The sequence below is a fragment of the Arvicanthis niloticus genome, chromosome 2 (assembly GCF_011762505.2).
Source record: "Arvicanthis niloticus isolate mArvNil1 chromosome 2, mArvNil1.pat.X, whole genome shotgun sequence".
Lineage (NCBI taxonomy): Eukaryota > Metazoa > Chordata > Mammalia > Rodentia > Muridae > Arvicanthis > Arvicanthis niloticus.
In genome coordinates, this window is record NC_047659.1 from 36,531,468 (window position 1) to 36,555,502 (window position 24,035).

Genomic DNA, 24,035 nt, shown 5'->3' on the forward strand with positions numbered 1-24,035 from the left:
GACATGGAGCCGCAGGTTTGGTATTGACCTTGTGAAGTTTCAGTCTTGCTTTGGTCCCGTATTTCTTTGCTACTTTCCCTTTACGAACGAGAATTACATTGTGCCTCAGTACACTGAAAACAATATTACAGGGACTTGCAGCCTGTAGTTTATAACCTCGTTGGGATTGTTAATTCTATAAGGATGCTAGAAGTTGCTCAGTGGAAACCCAAGTATGAATGTCCTGGCTTGAACATATGTGTTTCAAGACTCAGCCCCAGCTGTGGCTCTGTTTTGGAGCATTGTGAGACTTTTGGAAGGTGGTGCCTAGCCAGAGGAAGTGAGTGGCTTGAGGGTTATGACCAGGTCTCACTTTCTGTCTTTTCTCTGTTTTCTTATCTGCCGAGATATGAGAGGCAGCAACACCAAACTCCTGTCGCCATGGCCACAGATTCCTGCCACATAATGGCTCTCAAACTGTGAGCCAAAATGCATGCTTCACTAAGTTACTCTTGTTAGATATTTAGGTCTTGTTAGGGATTTGTGGTACAGGGCAAGAGAGAAAAGCTTTACAGAATCTAGTCTTGGTTTTCAGTCATTTCTGAAACATCCTCTTAGCTACAGTATTGGAATTTTTCAGGGAAACAGCACTAATATAAGAAATATGTGCCATCTGTCTATCTATCTATCTATGCATCCATCATCTATTTCTTTATCAATCCATCCATCCATTCATCCATCCGTCTGTCCATCCATCCATCATCTATATATCCATTGCCCTACCTACCTACCCATCTACCCATCTAGCTCACACAGTTATGGATGAAAAAACAAACAAAACAACTCATGATCTATCATCAGCAGGCTGGAGAACATGTGATGGCGTTATTCAATGCTAGTCTGAAAGTCTGAGGATGGGGTCACGGAGGGGCTACAATGATATAAATCCTTACCTGAGCCCCAAAGCCTGAGAGCCAGGTGTGCCTCTAGCAAGTTCAAGGCAGAAGGTAATGGATGCCTCAGCTCAGGCAGGAGAGGAATTCGACCTTCCCCAGTCTTCCTGTTCTATCTCAAGGGACTCGATGATGCCAGCCCAGGCTGAAAAGGGGAGATGTCCTTCACTAAGCCTTCCAGACACAAACGCTAATCTCAGCATTTAGTGGTTCAGTGGAGACATTCGCAAATGCTAATGCAATCCAGAAATAGTGTTTTATCAGCCGTTTGAGCATCCATTTGCATCGCACTCAATTTGATACACAAAACCAGCCAGCACAATTAAGTAGGCCATCCCTATGTAGTGTGGAAGTGAGCTGCAAGCAAGTGAACACCAGGTGATAAGAAGTTCCAGGAACATCTCCGAGGCTGTCAATCACAGGTACTTCAAAGTGCTAAAGACTTGAGATTGAGGTCAGATAGAGCAAATAGGAAACCCAAGGCTTCTGTGATGGAAGACAAGATTAAAATGAAGAAAAGAGAAGCGTCTACAAGTGACACATACAGTGTTGACACACCCAGAACTTCCAGCCGCCCTCTCCTTGGGCTCCTCTCAGCATCAGCTGTACCTCTGGTAAAAAGGAAACCTCTCCTTGATGCTACAGGTCAGTGTGTATCCAAAAGTTTCCATACAGATTATGTACTGTGATAAATGTATCACGTGCTAAGGTGAATGAAAAGCATCCCCACGAGAACACAATCACGTGCCTATTTTCTACGGTAATTTTCTATTACTAACCCAGGTTTGGTAATACTCTCTGCTCCCTTGCTAGCACTCACTCACCAACTTCATAGGCCAACCATGGCAAGACAAGAGGGCAATGAGGCTGTTTATTTTACTACATGTGTAATGAATCCAGGAGCGAGAATCTCAAATGATCAGCCAACCACAGGTTCTATGGCTGTACACAGCTTTCAAGATCTGCCGAGTCCCAGGGGACGTAAGCTTCTCTGACACCTGGTCCTTTTTCTACATCACTCTTCCTAGTCTCCACTTCTAGCTTTGGCCTCAAAGATACTTATCCACTGATACACTGTGTCATCTGTCCCTTTCTCATTGGGCACCATTGGTCCTTTTTTTTTTTTTTTTTTTTTTTTTTGGATCAAATCTCCTGGCTTCTCCTTAAAATCTAAAATAACTCATGAAAGCAATCGTGTACCTAACACAGATGCAGATGATGCAAGAAGACAGTGTTCTTCTTGACCTTGTTTTAAGCCAAATACGACTCCTATTGTCCAAATGGATTTGTGCAGTAGCATGCTGGAAACCATCCATAGGAGTTTTCAGCCATATACGTTTATTAGATATGTGGGTTTGGTCTGTAACTTTACACAGCCATGCAGAGTGGAACACATTGCGTTAGTGGTAGCATTGGTTTTTTTCAACACAGCAGCAAAGTCTTAAAAAGCTTCTCAACAATGAAAGCAATCCCAAAATAATAACTATTTGTGAATTCACCTGTTTGTGTAAAAACATTCTTACATCTAATTTGAGATACTGTCCCCTGAAATAGAATTCCATTTACAATGGCAGGAAAAAGTGACCTTGATGGATTTAAAGGTTGTAAATGTTTCGAATTCAGTTATAAGTTCCAAGATATAATTGGGAAAAAAAATCATGATACAGCTGACCCCTCTACTTTTAAAACTATCCCATTTTTCATCATTTTATCATAAAATAAAATGTAATGACACATCGTTACATTTTATTTTATAAAACAAAGCTCTTCAAGACAGCAAGGCTCCGGCTGTTAAAGAGCCTCTTCCTGGGAAGATGAGTGATGGGTAAGCATATAGACCCTGAAGATAAAACACGGAGCCGTAACCAAGAGTTGAGGTGTTTGGGAAGGCCTTGGGTTATCACATGACACTGATGATCTAAGTGGTAGGGGAAGGATAACCACACCAACAAGTAGGTAAGCAGCCTATGTCGAAGAAACAGAAGGTTGAGGTTCCTACAAGGCCAGGGTGAAGAAACTCAGTTAACAACAGGGTTAACATCAGAAAGAAGGCAGGGGCACCGAAACCATCACTTGCAGGTACCAGCCACTCGAAATCCAAGGCCTAGATGCCGCCCCACAGGATGGGCACAGAAGGAGAACATACATTCACTCCTCCCATACCACTCAGAAGACGTCACTGATCCAGTAGTCCCAGGCACATCCTGGCAAGCCAGGGCACTGTTACAGAGAGGCTCTAGATCTGGAGAGGTGGCCCAGTGGGAATCAGGATGAGGATCTGTGCTTAGATCCCCAAACAGCACCCACAACAAACCAATCCAAACCAAAAAAAAAAAAAAAAAAAAGCTCCATACAAGTCTGCCATGGATCCTTTTTTAAGTTTAATGATGTTATAGCCATTGTGAATTTTGAGCAAAGAACAAAACCAACATGCTCACTTTTACTGACACACTCCAACGTAATAGAAAAAAAAAATAAGAGCGATTTCCACTTCAGCATTAAATGTATATTTTGTGCTAGATTACTGAGGTTCTTTGTGTGTTGAGGTCTTGCCATTCAGCTAATTCTAATTCTTGATAAGCTCTCCCCATCATGAATGTAAATGTGCTCAGTAAGGACAGCCCGTCGAATGGCATGCTCAGGACGTTTTCTGTTGACGCAATACCGTCCATGTTTTACAATAAGAGCAAAGGGAAGGAGACCAGGATTTCCCGGCTTGTAATAGGTATGAAAGATGGAGTTCTCGCTTGATACTAAGAACAGCCGTCTGAAGTACCATCTCCACCTCACCGGAGGGCAGACGGGTGGCTAACTAGTGTGGGAAGAGCTGGATCATTTTTACTGTAATCTTTAAAGTCTCCCGACGGGAGAGAAGCGGTCAGAGTGAATCCAGACCAGACTTTAAAAAGAGTGAACCTAGCCGGGCGGTGGTGGCGCAGGCCTTTAATCCCAGCACTTGGGAGGCAGAGGCAGGAGGATTTCTGAGTTCGAGGCCAGCCTGGTCTACAGAGTGAGGTCCAGGACAGCCAAGGCTATACAGAGAAACCCTATCTCGAAAAACAACAACAAAAACAAAACAAAACAAAACAACAACAACAACAAAAACAAAACAAAACAAAAAAAAAGTGAACCTTATGAAACTTGTCCTCTCTCAGTGTCCAGAATAACCTCACAGGCGATACCAAAACCTAGAAACTCATTCTCTTTCCAAATTGGCTAGGAATGTATTTTTCTTCTTTTTAACTGGCTATCATTGTGTGGGTATGCTTTTGTGTGCGTGCGTGCGTGCATGTGTGTGTGTGTGTGCGCGCGCAGTGTACCTATGGAGATAACTTTATGGCATCTTTTCTTTCCCATATTTACATGGTTACAGGTATTGAATGAACGAAGATCACCGGGCTGGCAAAACAAGCATATTTACCCACTGCGCCATCTTACCGGTGCAGCAGCAACAACAACAACAACAAGAAGAAGTATTTTTTTTAAAAAAAATAGTCTGGCACGGTAGAGAGAGAGCTAAGAGGGAGTTCAGGTGTCCCAGATAACGAGGGGGAGCCTAAGGAAAGAGTTCAGAGTTGGTCCAGACTTCGCAGAAGCTCTAGTCCAGCCTTAGACAAAATTAAAGTACGAATTGGAACGGTGTGAAATCGCACATCTTGCTTCTGTTCCTCGGAGAGGCAGCGGACAACCTAACTGGTCATCCGTGCAGCTCTGTAGGAACCCAGGGAAAGAAAGAGCTTTGCAAGCTCTGAGCAGCTCCCTGTGTTAGGTCTTCAACACCCAGGGCTTTTAAAATACCCCCCGCTGTCAGCAGGCTTCATACAGAAATTTATTTTAAAATGCAGCGAAATCCAGGAGGCAAAAAAAAAATCTGTTGCGCAATCCCGTTACCGAAGCCCACACAAGTATCCACTTAGCTGCTGCTTACTTTGCGCTTTCATTCTCGGAAAGGTTCGATTGGCAGTGTTCTTTGGAAGGAAATCTCCCCCAGGGTTTCCCCATTAACATATTTTTGACGTGCCTCCACGGAAAGCTTGTTTAAAGAAAAACACAAGCTCGGTGGAATTGTCCGTGTTCCTCGGGGGTGGGGGGTGAGAGGGGGGTTAGGTCATTTTGCAAGTGACTAACTATGTCTAATTTTTCAGATGTCACTGCATATCAGTTGACCAGAGGTTACTCTAAGCCGTAGTGTTTGTAGTGGGATCCAAGCCTGGCTTTTCCTCCCTCTTGAGGCAGGGGTTACTTGGCTGAACTCTTTTCCTGTTTCAACAACTTGCCCACTAGCCATGGGACAGGGCCTGTTTCCTCCCTCCGCCCCCAGGCCTCACCCCTTTCCTGCTGCCACCCATTGCAGGACTCTAAGTTCCTTTGCCCTCTAGCTAGCTAGCCGTCTAGGGGGTCTGAGCTGAGGATGCAGACACTCTGGAAACGGGGTCCTCCTCGGCTTTGGCCTTTGCCCCGGATCTGGCTTTCGGAAGCCACCTAGCCAGAGAGATGGGTGCGGGATGGTCTGAGGGTAAGGCGTGCGAGCTGCGGTGGGAGAGGGGACTCTGCGCTCTCGCGGGGCGCGGCAGGGGCGGCTTACCGGCGACGATGGCAGTGGCGAGGCTCAGCAGCACGAGCGAGGACAGCGCTGAGTGGGGCATGACTGCGCGGCGGGGAGAGCCGGCCGGGGGCGGTGCTTGTCGGGCGCGCGGAGCTCCCAGCTCAGCCGCGACGCCTCCCACTCGAGGCGGGGGAGTGGAGCCCAGGGTCGCACTATTGGGAGGCTCAGATCCCCAACGGGCTGGCACGCCGCAGACTCCAACTTCTCTTCGTTAAAGATAAACTTCCCATTTGAACTGAAATAATCTCAGACTTTCTAAAATGTTGCAAAAATAGAATTTCCCGTAATCCTTGGGGGGGCAGCTTCTCTAAATGTTAGCATCTTACATAACATCAGTGCAAGGATCAGAACCAGGAACAAGCATTGGTGGAGCACTGTTGACTAATCCACAGGTCTTGTGGCATTTGACAATTATCTCTGTTCTCGGACCCAATCCAGGAACAAGCACATTTGGGTTCATCTGGTGTTTCTTCTCGGTAGAGTTGTTTGTGTCCTTTTGGCAAGAGTCATACAAGAAGGGACAAAAATTGACGGACTTTGATTATTTGGTGAAGCTGATGTCAGCAACCATAATCTCCCGTTTTACAATCCCCTCCCAGTGGACTATGTCTCTCAGAAAATAGTTCTCTGCAACTAGTTACTGTATCAAGAGTAGAGGAGAATAACTGGGACCGGACATGGAAGCCCAAGTTAAAGGAAGGACTACAGGGTGGGACAGCTAACATTGCCTTTTGAAAAAGCCACGGGGCGGGGGTGGGGTGGGGGGGGGTGCTATGGTGGGGGAAGGGAGGAAGGGAGGGAGAGAGGCAAGGAGAGAGGGAAAGAGGGAAGGACAGAGGAAGAGAGGAAGGGAGGGAGGGGAAGGGGGAGGGACAAAAGGAGGGAGGGGGAGGGAAAGAGGGAGAAAAGGAGAGAGGGAAAGAGGGAGGGATGGAGGGAGGGAGAGAGGAAAATTTTAACAGAGTTACCTTACAAGCGGGAAAGAGGATAGACACCTCAACCTAGCAAATAAAACCCTAGTACCATGAACGAGTACTTCTTCAGTTGCTGCCAATGGAATCTCATAAAGCCCCAAGAATCACAGGTTATTGTCTTGGCTATCTTCAGAACTTGTTGGCAAGCCCCCGTTGCTGAAGACACCACATAGCTGAGTAAGATAACTTGGAAAATCCAGGTAGCACTAACTTGGAAGCTCCGTCTCTACCAGTTAGCCCTGGGAAGTCCTTGCTGTACACACGAATGCAGGAGGAAAAACTTCTTTCTCCTCCGTCCGTGTATACAGCAAACACCTCTATCTCACCCAGATATGAACCTTGCAAGCTACAGCAACGATGGGCTCAACAAGATATGCTTATTGCTGTGGTAGTGGGATGAATGTTGTAAAAGTAACCAACCACTTTGTGATTGGATCTAGCCTGTGGTTAATTAGATCACAGTCTCCAAGGGGGAATACAATGCTATTATTCTGCTCAATGAGCATAGTATTAAAGTTATCCTAGACACTTACTGCTTTGCCCATAGATAAGTGTATCTCTCAACCCTGATCAGAGAAGCTTCTCCTTACAGTAGACGGCAATTAATAGAGAGCTCCCTCTGGTCATTGTGCAGAAAATAAGAAACCGTGCAGGACTTGACCCTAAGTGGGATTTGCATATCACACCCATCCCTTCGAGGTTCAAGAATCTTTGAGGAAGAAAGGTCACAAAGATAATAATCATCAGAGCTGGTGGAGCGCATCAAGGAAACTGTCTTCCAGACACAACCTGGCAGACCACATGTAAACTCACAGAGATTGTGATGGCATGCATAAGATGTATAAAAGCTCAACCCAGACAAAATCCCACCACAGGGGGGCCAGCTGGGCACAGACTCTCACAAGATGAGGAGTTACTGGCATTTGATAGTGCAGAGAAAGGGAAAGTTAGTTTCCTTTAAAGATTCAGCCCTCTAGTTGGTTGACCACAGTCTATGTCATGCTTCACTCCGAACAGTAGTAGGGCAACTCCAGTTGGGCTTTGATGGAAAGGATGAAATAAAGCAAGCTACAAGTTGGGTGGAAAGGGAGAAGAGTGGATGGGTGTGAGAGAAACTGGGACAGAGAAGTGAATAGAACTGTGGTGGTTTGAATATGCTTGGCCCAAGGAGTAGCACAGTGAGGAGGCGTGGCCTTGTTGGAGGGGCGTGGCCTTGTTGGAGAAAGTGTGTCACTGTGGGAGTGGGCTTTGAAACCCTCTTTCTAGCTACCTGGAAGTTAGTTATTCTCCTGTTTGCCTTCAGAACAAGATGTAGAACTCTCAGTTCCTCAAGCACGATGCCTGTTTGGTATTGTTGTGCTTCCTGCCATGATGATAATGGACTGAACCTCAGAACCTGTAAGCCAGCCCCCATTAAATGTTGTTCTTTATGAGAGTTGCCTTGGTCATGGTGTCTCCTCACAGCAATAAAAACCCTAATTTAGACAATAACCTAAACACCTTGTATGGAATTCTCAAAGAACTAATGAAATATTTTCTAAAGCCCATTTTGTTTGTCTGTGATAAGGACTATGCATGCCATTCTGGACTCAAACTCATGGCCCTTTCCTGTATTTCCCAAGTGCTGGGACTATAGGCCAGTTCTTCAAACTATGCTTTTATAAATGGTGTAGCTATAACTTAACCTGGGGTGGGGTTCTGGAACTGGCAAAGGAACTAGAGCAAGCAAGGCCTCTTGGGTAAGCCTCATATCATTGGTGTATAAAAAAATCAAGTCAAGGAGCTGGAGAGATGGCTCAGTGGTTTAGAGCACTGACTGCTCTTCCAGAGGTCCTGAGTTCAATGACCAGTGGTTCAATTCTACACGGTGACTCACAACCATCTGTAATGAGATTTGATGCCCTCTTCTGGTGTGTCTGAAGACAGTGACAGTGTACTCATATACATAAGATGAACAAATAAAAAAGTCCCAACAAGCTGTGACTTATTGGGAAAAAAAATCAAGTCAAACTCAATACAAAGCAAACAAGTAACAGGCAGAGCTGGAAGAGACTTCTTACTCAAGAAGATAAGCAGACAGCAAAGAGCATATGAAGAGATGTCCCCTGTCACGTCATTAGAGGATGGCCAACGAACGTGAGGATTACGAAGCTATGCACTTGGGAAGCTAAGGAGCAGCAGCCCATTGCTGGTGGGAATGCATAGAGAATGCATTGGGCCAAAGGGACCTTTAGGGCCACCGTGAAGTGCTAGTGACAGCGTGGGCCACTTCTTTCACTGCACTCCAAGCTCAGCCTCTTTGTACACGTTTCAAGACTCTGCTCATTATTTATTTTCAGTCTTTGTAAGTTGTCAGTAACGTGTTCATATGTTAAACAAACACTGAAAGCAAATTTTTCCAAAAGCATTCTCTTTAACTATGGAAACATCTTGATTCTGGGCTCTTTTGCCCCCTAACTACACAGCACTTCTGTGGAATCATACAATTGACAAACTTCTCTTCACTGCCACCTTTTCATATTTATTAATGTGTGTCGTGGATGTGGTCTAACGCTTGTATTATGTTAATTGGGTCCCCCAAATTGCATGTGAATCTGTACTGTAAGACACTGAGGGTCCCTGCCCTTGGTTGGTTCTAACTGGTAAATAAAGTTGCTGAGAGCTAATGGCTAGGCAGGGAGACAGAAGTGAGACTTTTAGGATTTCCTGGGCAAGGGACAGAGAGAAAGGTGAGGGGTGGAGTGGAGGGGGGAATAGAGCTGCCATGCCAGGAAAGGAGTGGCTGCCAGGCCTGAGAGCTAAAGAAGAGAGAGCATAGCAATCTCATAAGAGCCTGGGAAGAGAGGCTCCAGGGCCCCCACCCCTGACTGTGTCTAGGGCAACAACAATGGGATATAGATTTTAGTAAGTAATAACTCAGGAATATCAGAGGGGAGGTGTTAGCTACGCGAAGGTTTGGGGGCAGCCCGGCCACTAAGCCGTTTAAGACATATTAAAATATAAGGCTTCGTGTGTGTGTGTGTGTGTGTGTGTGTTTCATTCAGGAACCCAGAAACCCAGAATATTGGGAGGTATCAAGGAACTCGCCCTGCCGCTGCTGGATGTTTTGAGTAGAGATTAATTGGCAACTGCAAAAAAAAAAAAAAAAAAAAAATGTGGATTGGTTTATGTTCAACTAATTTTCAAAGACATCTTAGACATGGGAGAGAATCGATGATCTAATGAGTTGATCTAATTTAAGCTGTGACCTACTTCGGTTGGGGTTTTTGTTTTATCATTAGAGAAAGGCACATTCTCTCCTTAGGTAGCCCTGGTACACTCTGCCTCGTTTTTTTTTCCACGCTAAGACATAAGACGTCATTACTTACTGCCTCTGTGGGAGACGGTATCACCTACTGAAACCCATCACTCTGCATCTTCCACTCTAATTATAAGTCCTGCCTTAATTCTTTCTCTGCACCTTCTCTCCCCCTGGTCTTGCTCCATCTCTCACCTTTATTTTCCACATTTTCTCCATTTCTCTTTTATTCCTGTTGGCCTCCATCCCTTTCTTCTGCTGCACCATTCACCCAGCTCTCAGCCTGAGTTTCCTTGGTCTTCAGTCTCCCCCTCCACCCCCATATTGCAACAACTAAGGACCACAAGAGAAAGTCCATTCTCCCAACAATTGTTACCGGAGCATCAGGGCCCCATGAGTCTCTTCTGCAATCCTCTTCTTCTTACCTTATTGTCCTCTCCCATCCCTCTCATTGTATATCCCAAATACATTCTTACTGCCATTGAATTAAGGCTTTGTCTTGCATCCTGCTGAGCAAGAAAACAGAGGCCACTGATTACCAGCTAAAGACAAGCTTCTTCAAATGCATATCTGCAGCTCTTCTGTAGCCTCAGAGAGGAAGACGTGCTTCCTCATCTTAGGCAAACCCACTTCCTCTTTTTGTAAACTGAGAACCAACTCTCTTGTCTCATCTTCTCCAAAAAGTGTCTTCCATTGATAATTCTCATCTCCTCTGCATCAGTTGTTCTATGAGACTGGTTTTCCCCTCCTCCCGTTTTCTTTTTTGTTGTTGTTTTGCTTTGTTTTGTTTTTCCAGACAGGGTTTCTCTGTGTAGCCCTGGCTGTCCTGGAACTCTCTCTGTACACCAGGCTAGCCTCAAACTCAGAGATCCACCGGCCTCTGCCTCCTGAGTAGTGGGATTAAAGGCGTGAGCCACCATCACCCAGTCCCCGTCCTGTCTTCTGAACCCGTGGACTTGCCCTGGTGCTGCATGTTTATAATTCAATTAGTTAAGAACAGGGGGATAAGGGGTTTGCCACAGGAGGATAAGCCTAGGCCATAGTAGCCCTGTCCAAATAAACCAAGGGCAGGGGGCTGTAGTTCAGTGGTAACGGAACCTGTGTAGCATGCTCAAGGGAGTCCCAGGACTCTGTCCTCAGCACTGCAGAAACAAACCCTTACTTTCCATCCCTTTCAGAAGGAAGGAAGGGAGGGAAGGCGGAAGAAAGGAAAGGAGGGAGGGAGAGAGAGAAGGAAGGAGAGAGGGAAGGAGAAAGGAAGGAAGGAAGCCTCAAAGTTGCTATGGATCAGCCTTCTCCCTCTGTGGCTTATCTCTACCAGACTTGCCAAACAACTTTCTCAGAATATATTCTCATAATACTGTATTTCTCAAAATCTCACATTTCCTATGTCTAAATTCTTTCTTTTTGGCTCACTCCCTGGGGACTCTGGCGCCACTCTACTGGATTTCTACTGGCTGGTCTCACTTACGGTTTCCCAATCGCCATACTCTCCTGTCTGAGCTCTCTGTTCTTTCGTAAACACCACCTTGAGGCTATGTTCTAGTAAAAGGCTCCTTGGCCGGGGGAAATCAACCTGACCTAGGACTGATTATCAATCTACATTAGATTCAGGGAGAAAAATGACCAAGACCTGAAATAAGACAGTCAGTGACTGGCAATATTGTCCCGCCTTGTCAGAAGTACAGATAAAACTGAGAACATTGTTGGACTAGGAAGATGATTGCAGAGGATTTGAGGGTGACTTCTGGGTTTCTAGTTTGGAGCCCAAAATGATGCCTACTTCATATTAACTAGCATAAATATAACTGGTTGGGAAAGTGGGAGAGCTTCTCAAATTCTACTTGTGATTAGCTTAGTTCAGGAGAAACAAAGAAATGTATGAACACACAGTTTGTGGGGGTGGAGATATAATGAGAATGTTTTAATCGGATACGCAGGGAATTGTAGTCGAGTGTACAGATCGTCAGTTTCATGTTGTGACCAGGCTGTTGAGATTCCCCCTCTAAGTTAGTCCACACTGTGTAAAACAGAAAGCTGGCGATGTTCCAGCCTCAGCAAACAGCAGAACTTGGCAGCTTTGGACACGTGATCCTGGCTTTAGAGTCAAGGATAGAAGAAAAGGGTTATGGAGTCTCCCGCTTCAACTAAGGAAAGTCACTGAGACCAGGCATGTGTCAGGGGTGTCCCCACATGGAGGCCCAGAGAGGCCATTGTATGAAGTTATAAAGGTGAAGCCTGGATTGCCTTAGATACCACACAAGGTTAGAGATGCCAGAGCCATGGGATACCTGCTGAGAAAGCTGATAACAAGGACGTGTGTTGCAGTCAACCAGAGCTGGAGATCTGAAGAGCATTTTGACATCAGACATGGAGATGCAGAGTTTGGAGTTTGCCCAGCTGACTTTCAGTCTAGCTTTGGTCCAGTATTTCCTCACTGTGCTCCCTCTCCTCCCATATGTAATGGTAATGCATACCGTGTGCCGTTATATGTTGGAAGTATGTGATCTGTTTTTTTATTTTTATTTTACAGGGGCTTATATTGAGGAGATGGCATGAATCTCAGAAGAGACTTTGAACTTTCGACCTTTAAACAAGTTTGAGACTGTTATAGACTATGGGACTTTTGAAATTGGACTGATTTCTGCATTATGTTATAGCTAGCTATAAGCCTGTGGGGGGCCAGGGAGAGGAATGGGGTGGTTTGAATAGGTATGGCCCCTATAGTCTCATGTGTTTGAATACTTACTTATAGAATGGCACTACTAGGAGGTGTGACCTTGTTAGAGGAAGTGTGTCACTTTGGAGGGAGGCATTAAGGTTTCATATATGTCTGGCCAGTGTGACACACAATCTTTCCCTCCTGCCTGTGGATCCAGATGTAGAGCTCTCGGCTCCTCCAGCACCATGTCTGCCTTCTCTCTGCCATGCTTCCCACCATAATGATAATGGACTGAACCTCTGAAACTGTAAGCCAGCCCCAGTTAAATGTTATCCCTTTATAAGAGTTGCTGTGGTCTCTTCTCAACCGTGAAAACCTGTAGGGAGCCGCGGCGAGCAGTGACAACATTCGCCATTATAAGATGGCGCTGGCATCCGGTACTCCCACAAGTAAACAACTAAACTGCGCAGGTGCAAGAGGCGAAAGCATGCCAAGTCACTGCCCATCCCGGGGCATAATATGGGGTGATGAGTGAACAGCTAATCAGAAGTGAACACGCCACTCTAGGGTGCATATAAGCAGTGCCTTTTCCGGGCTTGGGGTCTTTCGATTCAGCTGATACAAGAATAAAGCCTCGTTGTAGTAATTACCTGAACACTGCCTCCCGTGTCTCTCTTGCGGGCGAGGGGACTCGGAAGGGGCACAGAACAAAAACCTAGGATACATACATACATACATACATACATGTAGATATGCTATGTGATGAGTGACAGATGTTTTAAGAGTTCATGTTAACAAACAGAGCTCAGGGGCTGGAGAGAAGGCTTAGAGGTTGTGTGCTACCCTTTTAGAGGACCTGAGGTTGGTTCCCAGCATCATCTGGAAAGCACACAGTACCTGTAATGCCAAGCCCAGGGAATCCAAGGCCCTGTTCCAACCTCTGCAGCCACCTGCATCCATGTGCATAATCCAATACATACGAATAATAAAAATAAATTTTTAAAAAAATTGTGATTGCAATATATGAACACATGTTTGCCTCAAACAGAATTATGAAGGAAGCAGAAAATGTCTAGCAAACTGTTGCCATCGAAACTGCTATGTCTTGTGATTTAATATTTAATCCAGTTTGACATTGTGCATTGACACAAATGTGTTTGTTTGTGTTTATGACATAGTGCTTTCATAAAGACTTAGTTTATAAAGCCTTTCATTTGAGAGAAAATTCAAATTTCTCTTCCTAAGCAGGATACAGTTACTGCATTAACTAATAGCAATGAGGTCTCTGCTCCGGCAAGAGGGTCTTAGTGTTAAAAGCAGCCTAAGATGAGAAATTAGGGATCTCCAACAGTCTCCGGGAAATCTCAGCAAGAGTCAGGCATGGGGCTTACTAAAAGTATAACAGCCAAAAAAATTGTTTTGTTTTTGTTTTTATTTCTCATTTTCTTTAGCTGGCCATAGTGGCGCATGCCATTAATCCCAGCACTCAGGAGGCAGAGGTAGGTGGATTTCTGAGCTTGAGGCTAGCCTAATCTATAGAGTTCAGGACAGAAAGGGTTACACTAAGAAATCATGTCTTAAAACAAACAAATGAAAACACAAATGGAGCCAAAACAAAAACAAAAACAAATCCCTCCTGCCCCCAACCCCCCCCCCCCCCCAACCCCATGTAAACCCAGCAACCACTTGGTAGGGAGAATTTCCAGAGACTGTCTGAGGAAGGGGGAGGGAATTGCTGGGGAAAGGGAGGAAGAAGTGAGGGACTGTTAGGATCGTTTTGACATTTGTTCTCTATGAGATTTTATTGGCTCTACTGACTTGTGTTTTTAGGGGTCTGGCTTTAAGAGACAAATTTGAACAGACCTTATGCAGTAACTGGGTTAGTCAGGGAAGGCTGGAATGAGTAGGGTAGTCATAAGTTTTTGAGACAGCTGGGACTGAGAAATGGGGAAAGGAACCACTAGGGGGCAGTTCTGGCCTTGTTGAGAAGGCCTTTCAAGTTCACCATCTAATGGATCCCTGGAACTGTGCTTTTGAACACAGGATCCTCTAAGAGGAGCACAAAGAATGCAAGATTAATATAACACAGATGGAATCACTGCTGAGAGATACTAAGAGCCACATTGAGGGCTTGAGGAATGACTCTTTAAGAGTGCTTGGTATGCAAGCATGAGGACCAGAGTTCAAATCCCCAGCACTCATTTGAAGAGACATACATGACTGCATGTCTGAGACCCTAACATTTCTGGGCAGAAGCAAGTGTTTCCTTGGAGCTTGCTGGCTAACTCGCCTGGACAAAACGGCAAGCTTCCAGTTTTCAAGATAAGCAGACATACAGCAATAGTGGAAAACACTTGATGTCCTTCTTGGATCACTTTCACACTCATGTACATGTGCTGCATGTGTGCACGTGTGTGCACGCGCCAACACACACACACAGACACACCACATACCCCACCCACAAAAGAGGAACACTGAGCCAAGGAGATTAAAATCATTTAGAGATACAAAGATTTATTCTTTAAAAAGTGCTCACGAAGTCTTTAAATAATACCTTAATTTGCAATAGCTGGACACTTTCTCATCCTATTAGTTATGGGATACAATCAAATATAATTTAGAGATGATTTTGCACGCCAGGGTCAACTCCAACAGTTCTAAAAGTCAAGCCAACTTTACCATGGCAGCAGCTGTAATCACATCTGTGGTTACATGGCATTCGTTTAGTTCTTTGAAGAAACTCCTAGTGATTATTTAAAAGAAACCTCAAGAAAAATATTTTAGGAAATTTGTAGATTACATTAAAACCGTCTTAGAAAATTATTTACAACTTTATGATAGTATAAACACCTCAAGCAAAATAAATCTGGATCTTGTACAAAAATACTCTAAAGTATAAATATGAAACACTGAATAAAACAGTCACCATATTTATTGGACACTACTAGTAAAAATATATTCCAGGTGTTCAAAAAGAAATTATATTCACAAAATAATGTGTCACTAATCATTTAAGCTTTAAATATTTCCACATGAATCACAGAGTTCTGAGTTTCACTGGCTTAGAAACTGTCATTGTTTCAAATACAGAAGTAGCAAACAACACTATTCAAAGATCACTTTTATTTTTTGTTCAGGTAAAAAGGCAACAACATAATACATTCATCAAAAGGTGATATGCTGCCTGCTGGGGGTGGTGGCACAGCCTTTGATCCCAGCACTCCTGAGGCAGAGGCAGGGGAATCTCTGAATTGGAGGCCGGCCTGGTCTACAAAGCCAGTCCAGGACAGCCAGGTCTCTGTTGCACAAAGAAACCATATTTCAAAAACCAAACCACACCAAAATACCAACAAAACAAAACAAAACAAAACAAAACACTCTGCCACCACCAACAAAAGGTTGATCTCCTATGTGAAATACATAAACTGTGCAAGTTTAAGTCTCATCTGTAATTGGACCCTTGTAAAAAAGAAAATTATCACACGCAGACATACTGATACAGCATGCCTAGTCAATTTAACAGTAACATTCCCAACTTTAGGAAACATTAACTTTAAGAAAAAAAAAAACCCACTGAGTATAAGTAATTAAAAACAGAACTGTAACAATTAATTCGTACCAGTATAAATACCTTTGAAATAATATAAGAAACATCTTCCAAGAGGCTCCATTTTCTGTGTAAAAAATATGCCTTATTTTATATTTTTTCCCAATGCTAATTTGAAGCGTTATCAATCTTATTTATAGTTGAGTTTTTGCCTGAGGTACTAACTTTGCATTTGGTCAAATGCTCATAAAAGGTAGATGTGGAGTCTACAGTTTTAATTTTCTATGAGGCTGTTAAAATGCTATTAAAATATGTACATATTTACTTAGCAACTGCATTCTTACAGAGAAAATTCACATTAGCTAAATTTATCTCTCTGTAAACAATCTGAACATCCATTTTGGCTTTAAGTCCTCTCTGCTCTGGCAACTGACTCATTAGCACGGCTGGAGGTTAGGGCTTCACCTGGGCAACTCACCCACTGAACGCATTTGCTGCGACTTCTACTTAGAAACATAGTAAACACTGATTGCAGGACAATGTTAAGTGGCTCATCTCGCTTCCGGAACATCCAGTGCCAGTGAACAAACTCAGAAGAACTTAGTCGTGGAACGAAGGGAGCATCACCTCGTCTTCATTGGCTCCATGCTCATACCGAACCGAGGAGAAGCCTGTCCAGCGGAAGTGGGACCTTTGCAAGAGGAACCAAATCAGTCCGCTGATGAGCGCTAAGACGCTCAGCACAGCGAACAGGATGGCTATGCCTCTGTAATCCGGGCCTGGAATCCAGACATTGAGACATTGTAAGAGAAATGCAAGTTACCCTTGTTTCTGATTCTATTCGGCAAACTATGTGTAAGACACAAAGCCTTGTACAAATTACAGATTGTTCATAGCCAGGACAGAATTTCCCTTCTCCCTTCTACCACCTTCCTTAGGAGATCAGCTTAACATATGTATTATTGTTCTTTACACACACACACACACACACACACACACACACACACACACACACACACACCTAATGGTGTTGGGCCTCAGGGCTTTGCACAGGTTAGGCAAACACCCCACCCACCAAGCTACATCCTTCCCACTCACTCCGGATTCCAAACGCTGCCCCTATGCTGTTTATCCGTCTCTCGAATATATTCAGCTGCAGATGTACTTTCCCATAATGGATTTCTGTTATTTCTAACTCAAAACGGCCAACACAAGAACTGTGATCTCCCTGTAATTTTTTTTTTAATCACTCTATTGCTGTTCACTGTCCTCCAAATGTGCAAGTTGCTTTCCACTCCACTTGGAAAAGAGCCAGGACTCCTTGACCGTTGTTTGCAGCCCTACTATGGGTCTCTGCCTCCCTGGCACCAGCTCTTCTCTAAGTTTCAGTGGCTTCTTCTGCCATGGGATCCTCTTTGCTATGCCTGTCCCCGAGCATGTTGGGACTGACCTTTGTGAACTTAGCCTCAACGTCTCTACTGGTTGACCCCCACCCCCTTCCCAGAGCATACATAATAACCATCATTTGGTTTCTACCACACGGAGTTTCTAACTACTTGTTATTTTCTTCTCTTCAAAGAAAAACTTGACCTGTTTGTCACTAAGCCATCTTCCTCTCTGAACTGGAAAGTCTGTGATAACATGTAGCTGATCTGCCTTGCTCAGATGCATTTCATCATGGAAGACAGAAAGCAACGCATGTATAGATGGAAACCATGCAATTGGACTGTTATCTTTAATAGTTATATACCAAAATGGAAAGCCTACGTTAGTTGTTCTAAAATGTTAATGTGGAAGGTTTACAGCCTTTCTCCATAAATGAAGCTCAATAATATGTTTACCGTTGTTTTATGTATCAATCCATGATAAAAACTAAAGTTCATACTGAAGTTTCATACAGATACCATGAATATTTTAAATAGTTAGATCTAGTTTTAGGTGGTTTTAAAATTCTTTATAGCCAGGTGTAGTGGCACATGTCTTTAATCCCAGTCCTGGGGAGGCAGAGGCAGGCAAATCTCTGAGTTCAGGGCCAGCCTGGTCTACATTGTGGTGGGTCCAGGATGGACAGGACTACATAGTGAGACCCTGCCTCAAAATAAAAAAAAAAAAAAAAAAAAAATGAAAAAAAAAACACAAAAAAAAAACAAAATTGATTATGAAAGTTTTATAGGACAGCAAACTAGTTGTGCTGGTTTGAATGAGACATTTGGACTCCCTGTCTCAGTCTGTGCCCCTTTGGGAAAGTTACATAACATTCTGTAGGCGGGGCCTTGCTGGAGGAGCTACGCCTGGGGATGGGGGGGCTTGGAGGGCGTGGCCTTACTCCACTTCTGTCCTGCTTGCTGTTTTCTGTGTGTGGATAGGAATGTGACCAGGCAACTTCCTGCTCCTGCTGCTGCTGCTCTGCCTGCCCATTGCCATGCCTCCCCAGCACCAGGGGGCTCTGTCCCTCTGCTCAAGCCAAAGGGCAGCCCTTTGTCCACAAGTTGCTTCTCTAAGCAACAACGGGAAACAGACCTTCACACTTCTACACAGGGAAACCGTAAAATAAAACACACCGTGAGGACATTCTCAAAGCAATTTCTTCCCCAATTCTCTGGCAGCTCCCATTTTTAGTTAGAGGAGCTTTATACAGAATTTGGCTATTTTAACAGTTTCATTTTGGAATTCTAGACATATTATATATCTATCATTAAAACACTTCTGATTTAATGAACATTTGAGATATGTTTTATAAACACTTAAGATCACGTGGGTAAAAACCAAGCACACAGATGCGCTATTTATTTACTGGAAGTACTGACTGAGCATAGGGCCCCATGCTCACTAAGCCTGGGCTTTCCCAGTGAGCTACAAGAACATCTCTCCATTTACTTCTTGGCCTGTTCTGTTCAATGCTACCGTAAGGACAGGTTGCCTACTTACTCAGAGGAATTTTGCAGACAGTTCTTGCATAGCCACGTGCACATTCAACTTTTCTCCAGGTTTCATTGGAAGCTATCAAAACGCTACATTTCCCATCGCCAGCCTTACTTTTATTTTCCCATTTAACAAATGTCACATCTAATCCATCGAGCCAACTCCAAGACTGATCTGAAGACAAATGATAAGAGCAGTTATATTTATTGCTACTAATCACAGTGCTAAAAAACAACCCCCAAACCAAAAAACACATGAGGTTCAGATAACCCATTTTCTTAGAAGGTTGTTATTTTATATTAGTGGTTCTCGACCCGGGAATCACAACTGTTTTGGGGGTTGAATATCAGATATCCTGCATATCAGATATTTACTTTATGATTCATAACAGTAGTAAAATTACAGTTACGACAAAGCAACAAAATAATTTTATGGTTGGAGATCACCACACTATGAGGAGCTGTATTAAAGGGTTGCAGCATTAGGAAGGTTGAGAACCACTGTTTTATATAATGCTATTATTTTTAAAAATCAACAAAACCTCACAGGCTGTAGAGATGGCTCATCCAGTAAAGTGCTTGCACAAGGGTATGCATCTGATCCCCTGTAAACCCATGTAAAGTAACCGGGCACCATGGCACATGCCTATGAACCCAGCACTAGTGAGGTACAGAGAGGGCATCCCCCGGCTTTATTCACCAGCCACCCTGGCTGAATCAGTGAGCTCTAGGCTCAGTGAAAAATTCTATCTCAAATAATAAGGTGGAGAGTAACTGAGAAAGATATCTGCTGCTGACCTCTGACCTATATATAAATACATACACATGTACATGTACACATACAGTGAAATGTATTAAAAATAAACAAAAGCCTTTAAGCCCTTAGCTACTCCCAACAGGCAAACTGTTCAATGTGGCTAGTAACTGCTGCTTGGACAATGAGACATAGAATATTTTCATTTTTTAAAAAGATGTATTTTTATTACTTTAAATTATGGGTAGGTGTATGTTTCTGTACACGTCAGTGCAGGTGTCTATGGATGCAGACCTATGGGAGCTGGAGGTATAGACAGTTGTGAGCCACCTGATGTGGGTACAGGAGAAAACAAAACAAAGCCCTAGGGATCCTCTGTAAGAGCAGCAAGCAACCTTAGCCACTCAGCCATTTCTCAAGAGCCCCTTTTCCTCTTTATCGAGCGTTCTATTAGACAGTGGTACATGTGTTTGATAAAGATACAGGATGCTTGCTTGTATATTTATTGTGGGATAACTAGATCTGCAGAGATCCCTCCATTCCTTAAGAAAATGTGTCATTAAAACTATGCTACTGGGGGAGGAGGGGCTTAGGAGGGCTCAGGCCTGCTCCCCAACCCATTTTTGTTTTCCCACAGTGTGATATGAGTGTGCGAACACCATTTATAATCCATTTAGACAGCCAATATTGAGTGCACTCATTGTTTTGAAGATTACTTGATATTTTAGAGTTGACATTTAATTATTTAATATTCGATTTACCATAAAGTGTGAAACAAACTATCAAATTTACGTACGTAACTCACTCTTTATCCATTCCCTCCTCATCTTTCAAACCCTGCATCTGTTCTTTACCGAAAAGTTCTTCCACAAATTCTCTTTAGATTTAACTCAGCGTGTCTGAAAAAAACCCGTCACTGGGAAGACTTAATTTTGAACTACCGTGAAACTGTTCAGAGTGTTAGAGTACAGGTCTGGGCCTCCACGTTCCACCTCAGAACTCTGCGCCCTGAGCACACAGATGTGTCACGTACCGAGTGAATGCTGAGACAGGCCAAGCCAGACTCTCATAGTAATGTTGTAATTCTCCCTCGTCAGTCTGCTCACAAACTTATTCTCATTTTCATCTGCTATGGTGACAACAGTTGCCGAATGATCTGTTGGAGGAAAACAAATTATACTTGATTAGCTCCATGTTAACCATATAAAGAATGCAACTCCGAGTGAGTGATTCTGAACTGGACCCTTTGGGAAAAAAAACTCAAAACCAAAAACCAGTATCTGTTGTGAACGAGACCATTGGGAAATTGAAACTTCATTCAGAGAATATCTTTAAACTTTTGGCATTTATGTTAAAAATTAAATGTGCTCCCGCAAAGAAAGTGCCAAAGAAGTTAGAAGCATTTTTAAATTTAAATTTTGCATGAAGAAGTTTTATAATTTAGAAACAAGTATCTGGCAGTGTTGTTGTTGTTGTGGAAGTGTCAAATCAGTAAGGCCTTTGTGTTTGAGCAGCTGGCTGTGACATCTGGGGTTTGTGACCAGATGAATAAAATGCCACCTATGTATTTCTAGGACTTGCCTCAAAAACAGCATTTTTGTATAACTTAGGTTTAAATTTGCTTCTGTTTAAAACAGAATTGAAAGAAGCCTGGCTTGTGACCTGAGGGAGCGCCTGCCCTCCTTCCATGGTATCTCACACAAAACTGTGACTGCTCATAACCAGCCTGAGTTCCCAAAAATGACAGAGGATTGAACCAGTTAATATTCTTTAAGCTTAATATGTTTCCTAAACACATACAGAAAACAGCGTTATAAGTAACGTCAGATAGATAGAAATAAAGAATAAGTAATCTAGGAAATCCATCCTAAAAGGAAAGAGAGGCTTTGCCTTGTATAGAACATGTCTACCATTATGCAATCTAGGAGATAATGCCAGAGGTATCATCGCCTCTCACAGAGAGGAAAACCGAGAGTCAAGAAGATGCAGTGATTTCCCCAGGCTTACAGAGCCAGCCAGCTAGAGAATTTAAGAAAGTGACTGAAACCTTTGAAAGAAGAGTGGTTTTGAGTTCATCTTCAGGGCGCTGTGCTACAAGTGCGAACTTCATGCCACTTCATTCATTCCTACAGCTGCCCCCAACTGTTCTGGACTCTCAGGTACTATTTTCATTCTCAGTGCTCTCTCTAGGAAGAGAAACAACTCTATGCCTTCTACAGCATCGCTTAAGGAGAGTGTGTGAGAGCTGGGAAATGAACAAGGCCGTCTACCTCAACAGCTCAAATGTCTTACCTGACCCGCTTACACGCTGCATCTACACAGCGGGTCTTATCTTCTCCCTCAGGCAGGGGAGGCAGACCACATATGTAAACATATAGGTATATTTTCTAATAGTTCCCATCATGTGTAAAGTGGACACCACACCAAGGTTCCCACACACAGCTCCTGGTATGCACTTAAGCAGTAACTAAAATGTGTTCTAAGCAGCCAACAGCTATACAATAGTTAGTAGAATAAATGAGTTAAATGCTATCTGCATAGTTACCCAGGGAAGAAACTAAATAGCTTTGATTTTTGAGATAGCATTGGTGACTTTCTTAGAGGTCATTTTATAATATGACTGAAGGCAATGAATGGGTCCCTCACAGGAGGTAGTCAATCACTGGAACATTTTTTTTTTTTTCCTGAAATGGCTACATCTGAAGTCTAAAGTCTTGTTCCTTATCTAGGCTCTTAAGATGTGGGACAATCCTATTCAGAATGGATGGACATGATCAGTTGATTTAATTACCCTCTTTAGGCCAAGCTTAATATTAAAAACTCAGTAATGGACTACAGAGTCAATTATATTTTGCCTCTTGACCCCCTTTTCTAAACATCTCAGTTTATCTAAACGTTTTTCATGTGTTATTGCTTCAAATACTCAAATATTAATAGATCACTTAGCATTTTTACTTCTTTCCATTTTTACTTTAAATGTGTTTACTCTTATTTAGGTATTCACTCTCATTTTTATTATTTTTAAGGCTTTACCTATACGTAGGGGAACATCCTGGTCTCATGTAGCCCAGGCTAGCCTGAAATTATATTCCTGAGGATGACCTTTAGTTTCTGACTCTCCTGCCTTCAAACCCTCCTAAGTATTGGGGCTGTAGGGATGTACCAACAGCTCAGTATATGTGGCCCTGGTATTAGACCCAGATGTTAGACCCAGATGTTAGACAAACATAGGTCTACCAACTGAGCAGTATCCTCAGTCCACCAATCATCTTAAATGATTATAGCAAAAATCCCATTGAGATCTTATGCGTAAAATACTTAACTGTTTCCCTACTATCGGACAATAAGGTGGTAACGCTACTATAAAATAGAAATGCTTTTAAAGCACTTTCCAAGATATGGTAATTTTCCCCCATTATTTTCTTAAGGCAAAAAATTGTGAAGAGTTAAGTTATCTCGGCAAGAGAAAACAAGTGACTTTTAACTTACCAAGTTCTTCACACAACTGTTTGGCCTCTGAGAAGCTGTGCAATGCCTGGTCAGATGAGTAACAGTGACCCCCATACTGGATCCACTGGGCACCTTCCCTCTTTGCCACTGGGCATTTTGATGATTGTGCACGAGAGGACAGCTCTTTAGCTGTTAAAAAAAAAAAAAAAAAAAAAAAAAAAAAAAAAAAAAAAAAAAAGTTAGACACAGCTGTAATACTGCACACAGGAAAGTAAATCCTTCCCTCAAACCTCATTAAATGCCCCCACATGAAACCTGTGCATGTGGAGAAGCAGCCTGTAGCTCAGACACACCATCAAAATCCCAAGTCTGGGCCCTACAGATACACAATCTAGTTATGTTTGGAATACGTTTCAAAACCTCGATGGTAGATGGGGGAAGTGCTTTCCCTTGAGGATGGAATTCAACCAGCTTAGAACATGTAGACAGACTGGGGCAAAAGCAGATACAGGCGTTGGTAGGCCTGCAAGTATTCTGAACCAATAATTAAAATCCATTCCCTTGGCTTCCCTTTCAGTGTGAAAAGGTAAACCACCATTTATCTAGACACACAAAGACTGACATTAAAGACACAATCACAAATAAAAAGTTGTCAATTTGTAACTCTCTCTCAAATCAAAGGATGCTATCTTTTTAAAGCTCCTATAGATTCTTCTGGTTTCCACTCAACCTGTTTTGTGTTTTAGCTGAGTAAGGCTAGAAGCCCGAGGAAGTGAAGGTTGGGTCTCTTAGGGCTCTTAGGGCTTTCAAGAACACAAAACTGTAGAGCAGCTAAGTACAGATCATCTGAATCAAATTTCTGGCCTTGTCCCAGGTGGGAGCTGAGCCCAG

General features: G+C 43.3%; 1 protein-coding gene across 3 annotated transcripts in view; it reads right to left on the reverse strand.

Annotated features, from left to right (window-relative positions):
• Ly75 (lymphocyte antigen 75) overlaps positions 1-24,035 on the reverse strand; it is a 132,953-nt gene that overhangs the window by 30,547 nt on the left and 78,371 nt on the right. The window contains exons 32-35 of one of the 3 annotated variants that reach the window (XM_076928808.1): positions 23,184-23,333; positions 20,728-20,850; positions 18,948-19,115; positions 14,961-16,798 (exon numbers count right to left, since the gene is read on the reverse strand). In XM_076928808.1, the coding sequence (XP_076784923.1) occupies positions 16,620-16,798; positions 18,948-19,115; positions 20,728-20,850; positions 23,184-23,333 (620 nt within the window). In that variant the 3' untranslated portion in view covers positions 14,961-16,619. Of the gene's footprint in view, positions 1-5,517; positions 5,754-14,960; positions 16,799-18,947; positions 19,116-20,727; positions 20,851-23,183; positions 23,334-24,035 lie in introns of those variants that run through there. The other 2 variants (XM_076928809.1, XM_034496703.2) reach the window with 2 other exon arrangements.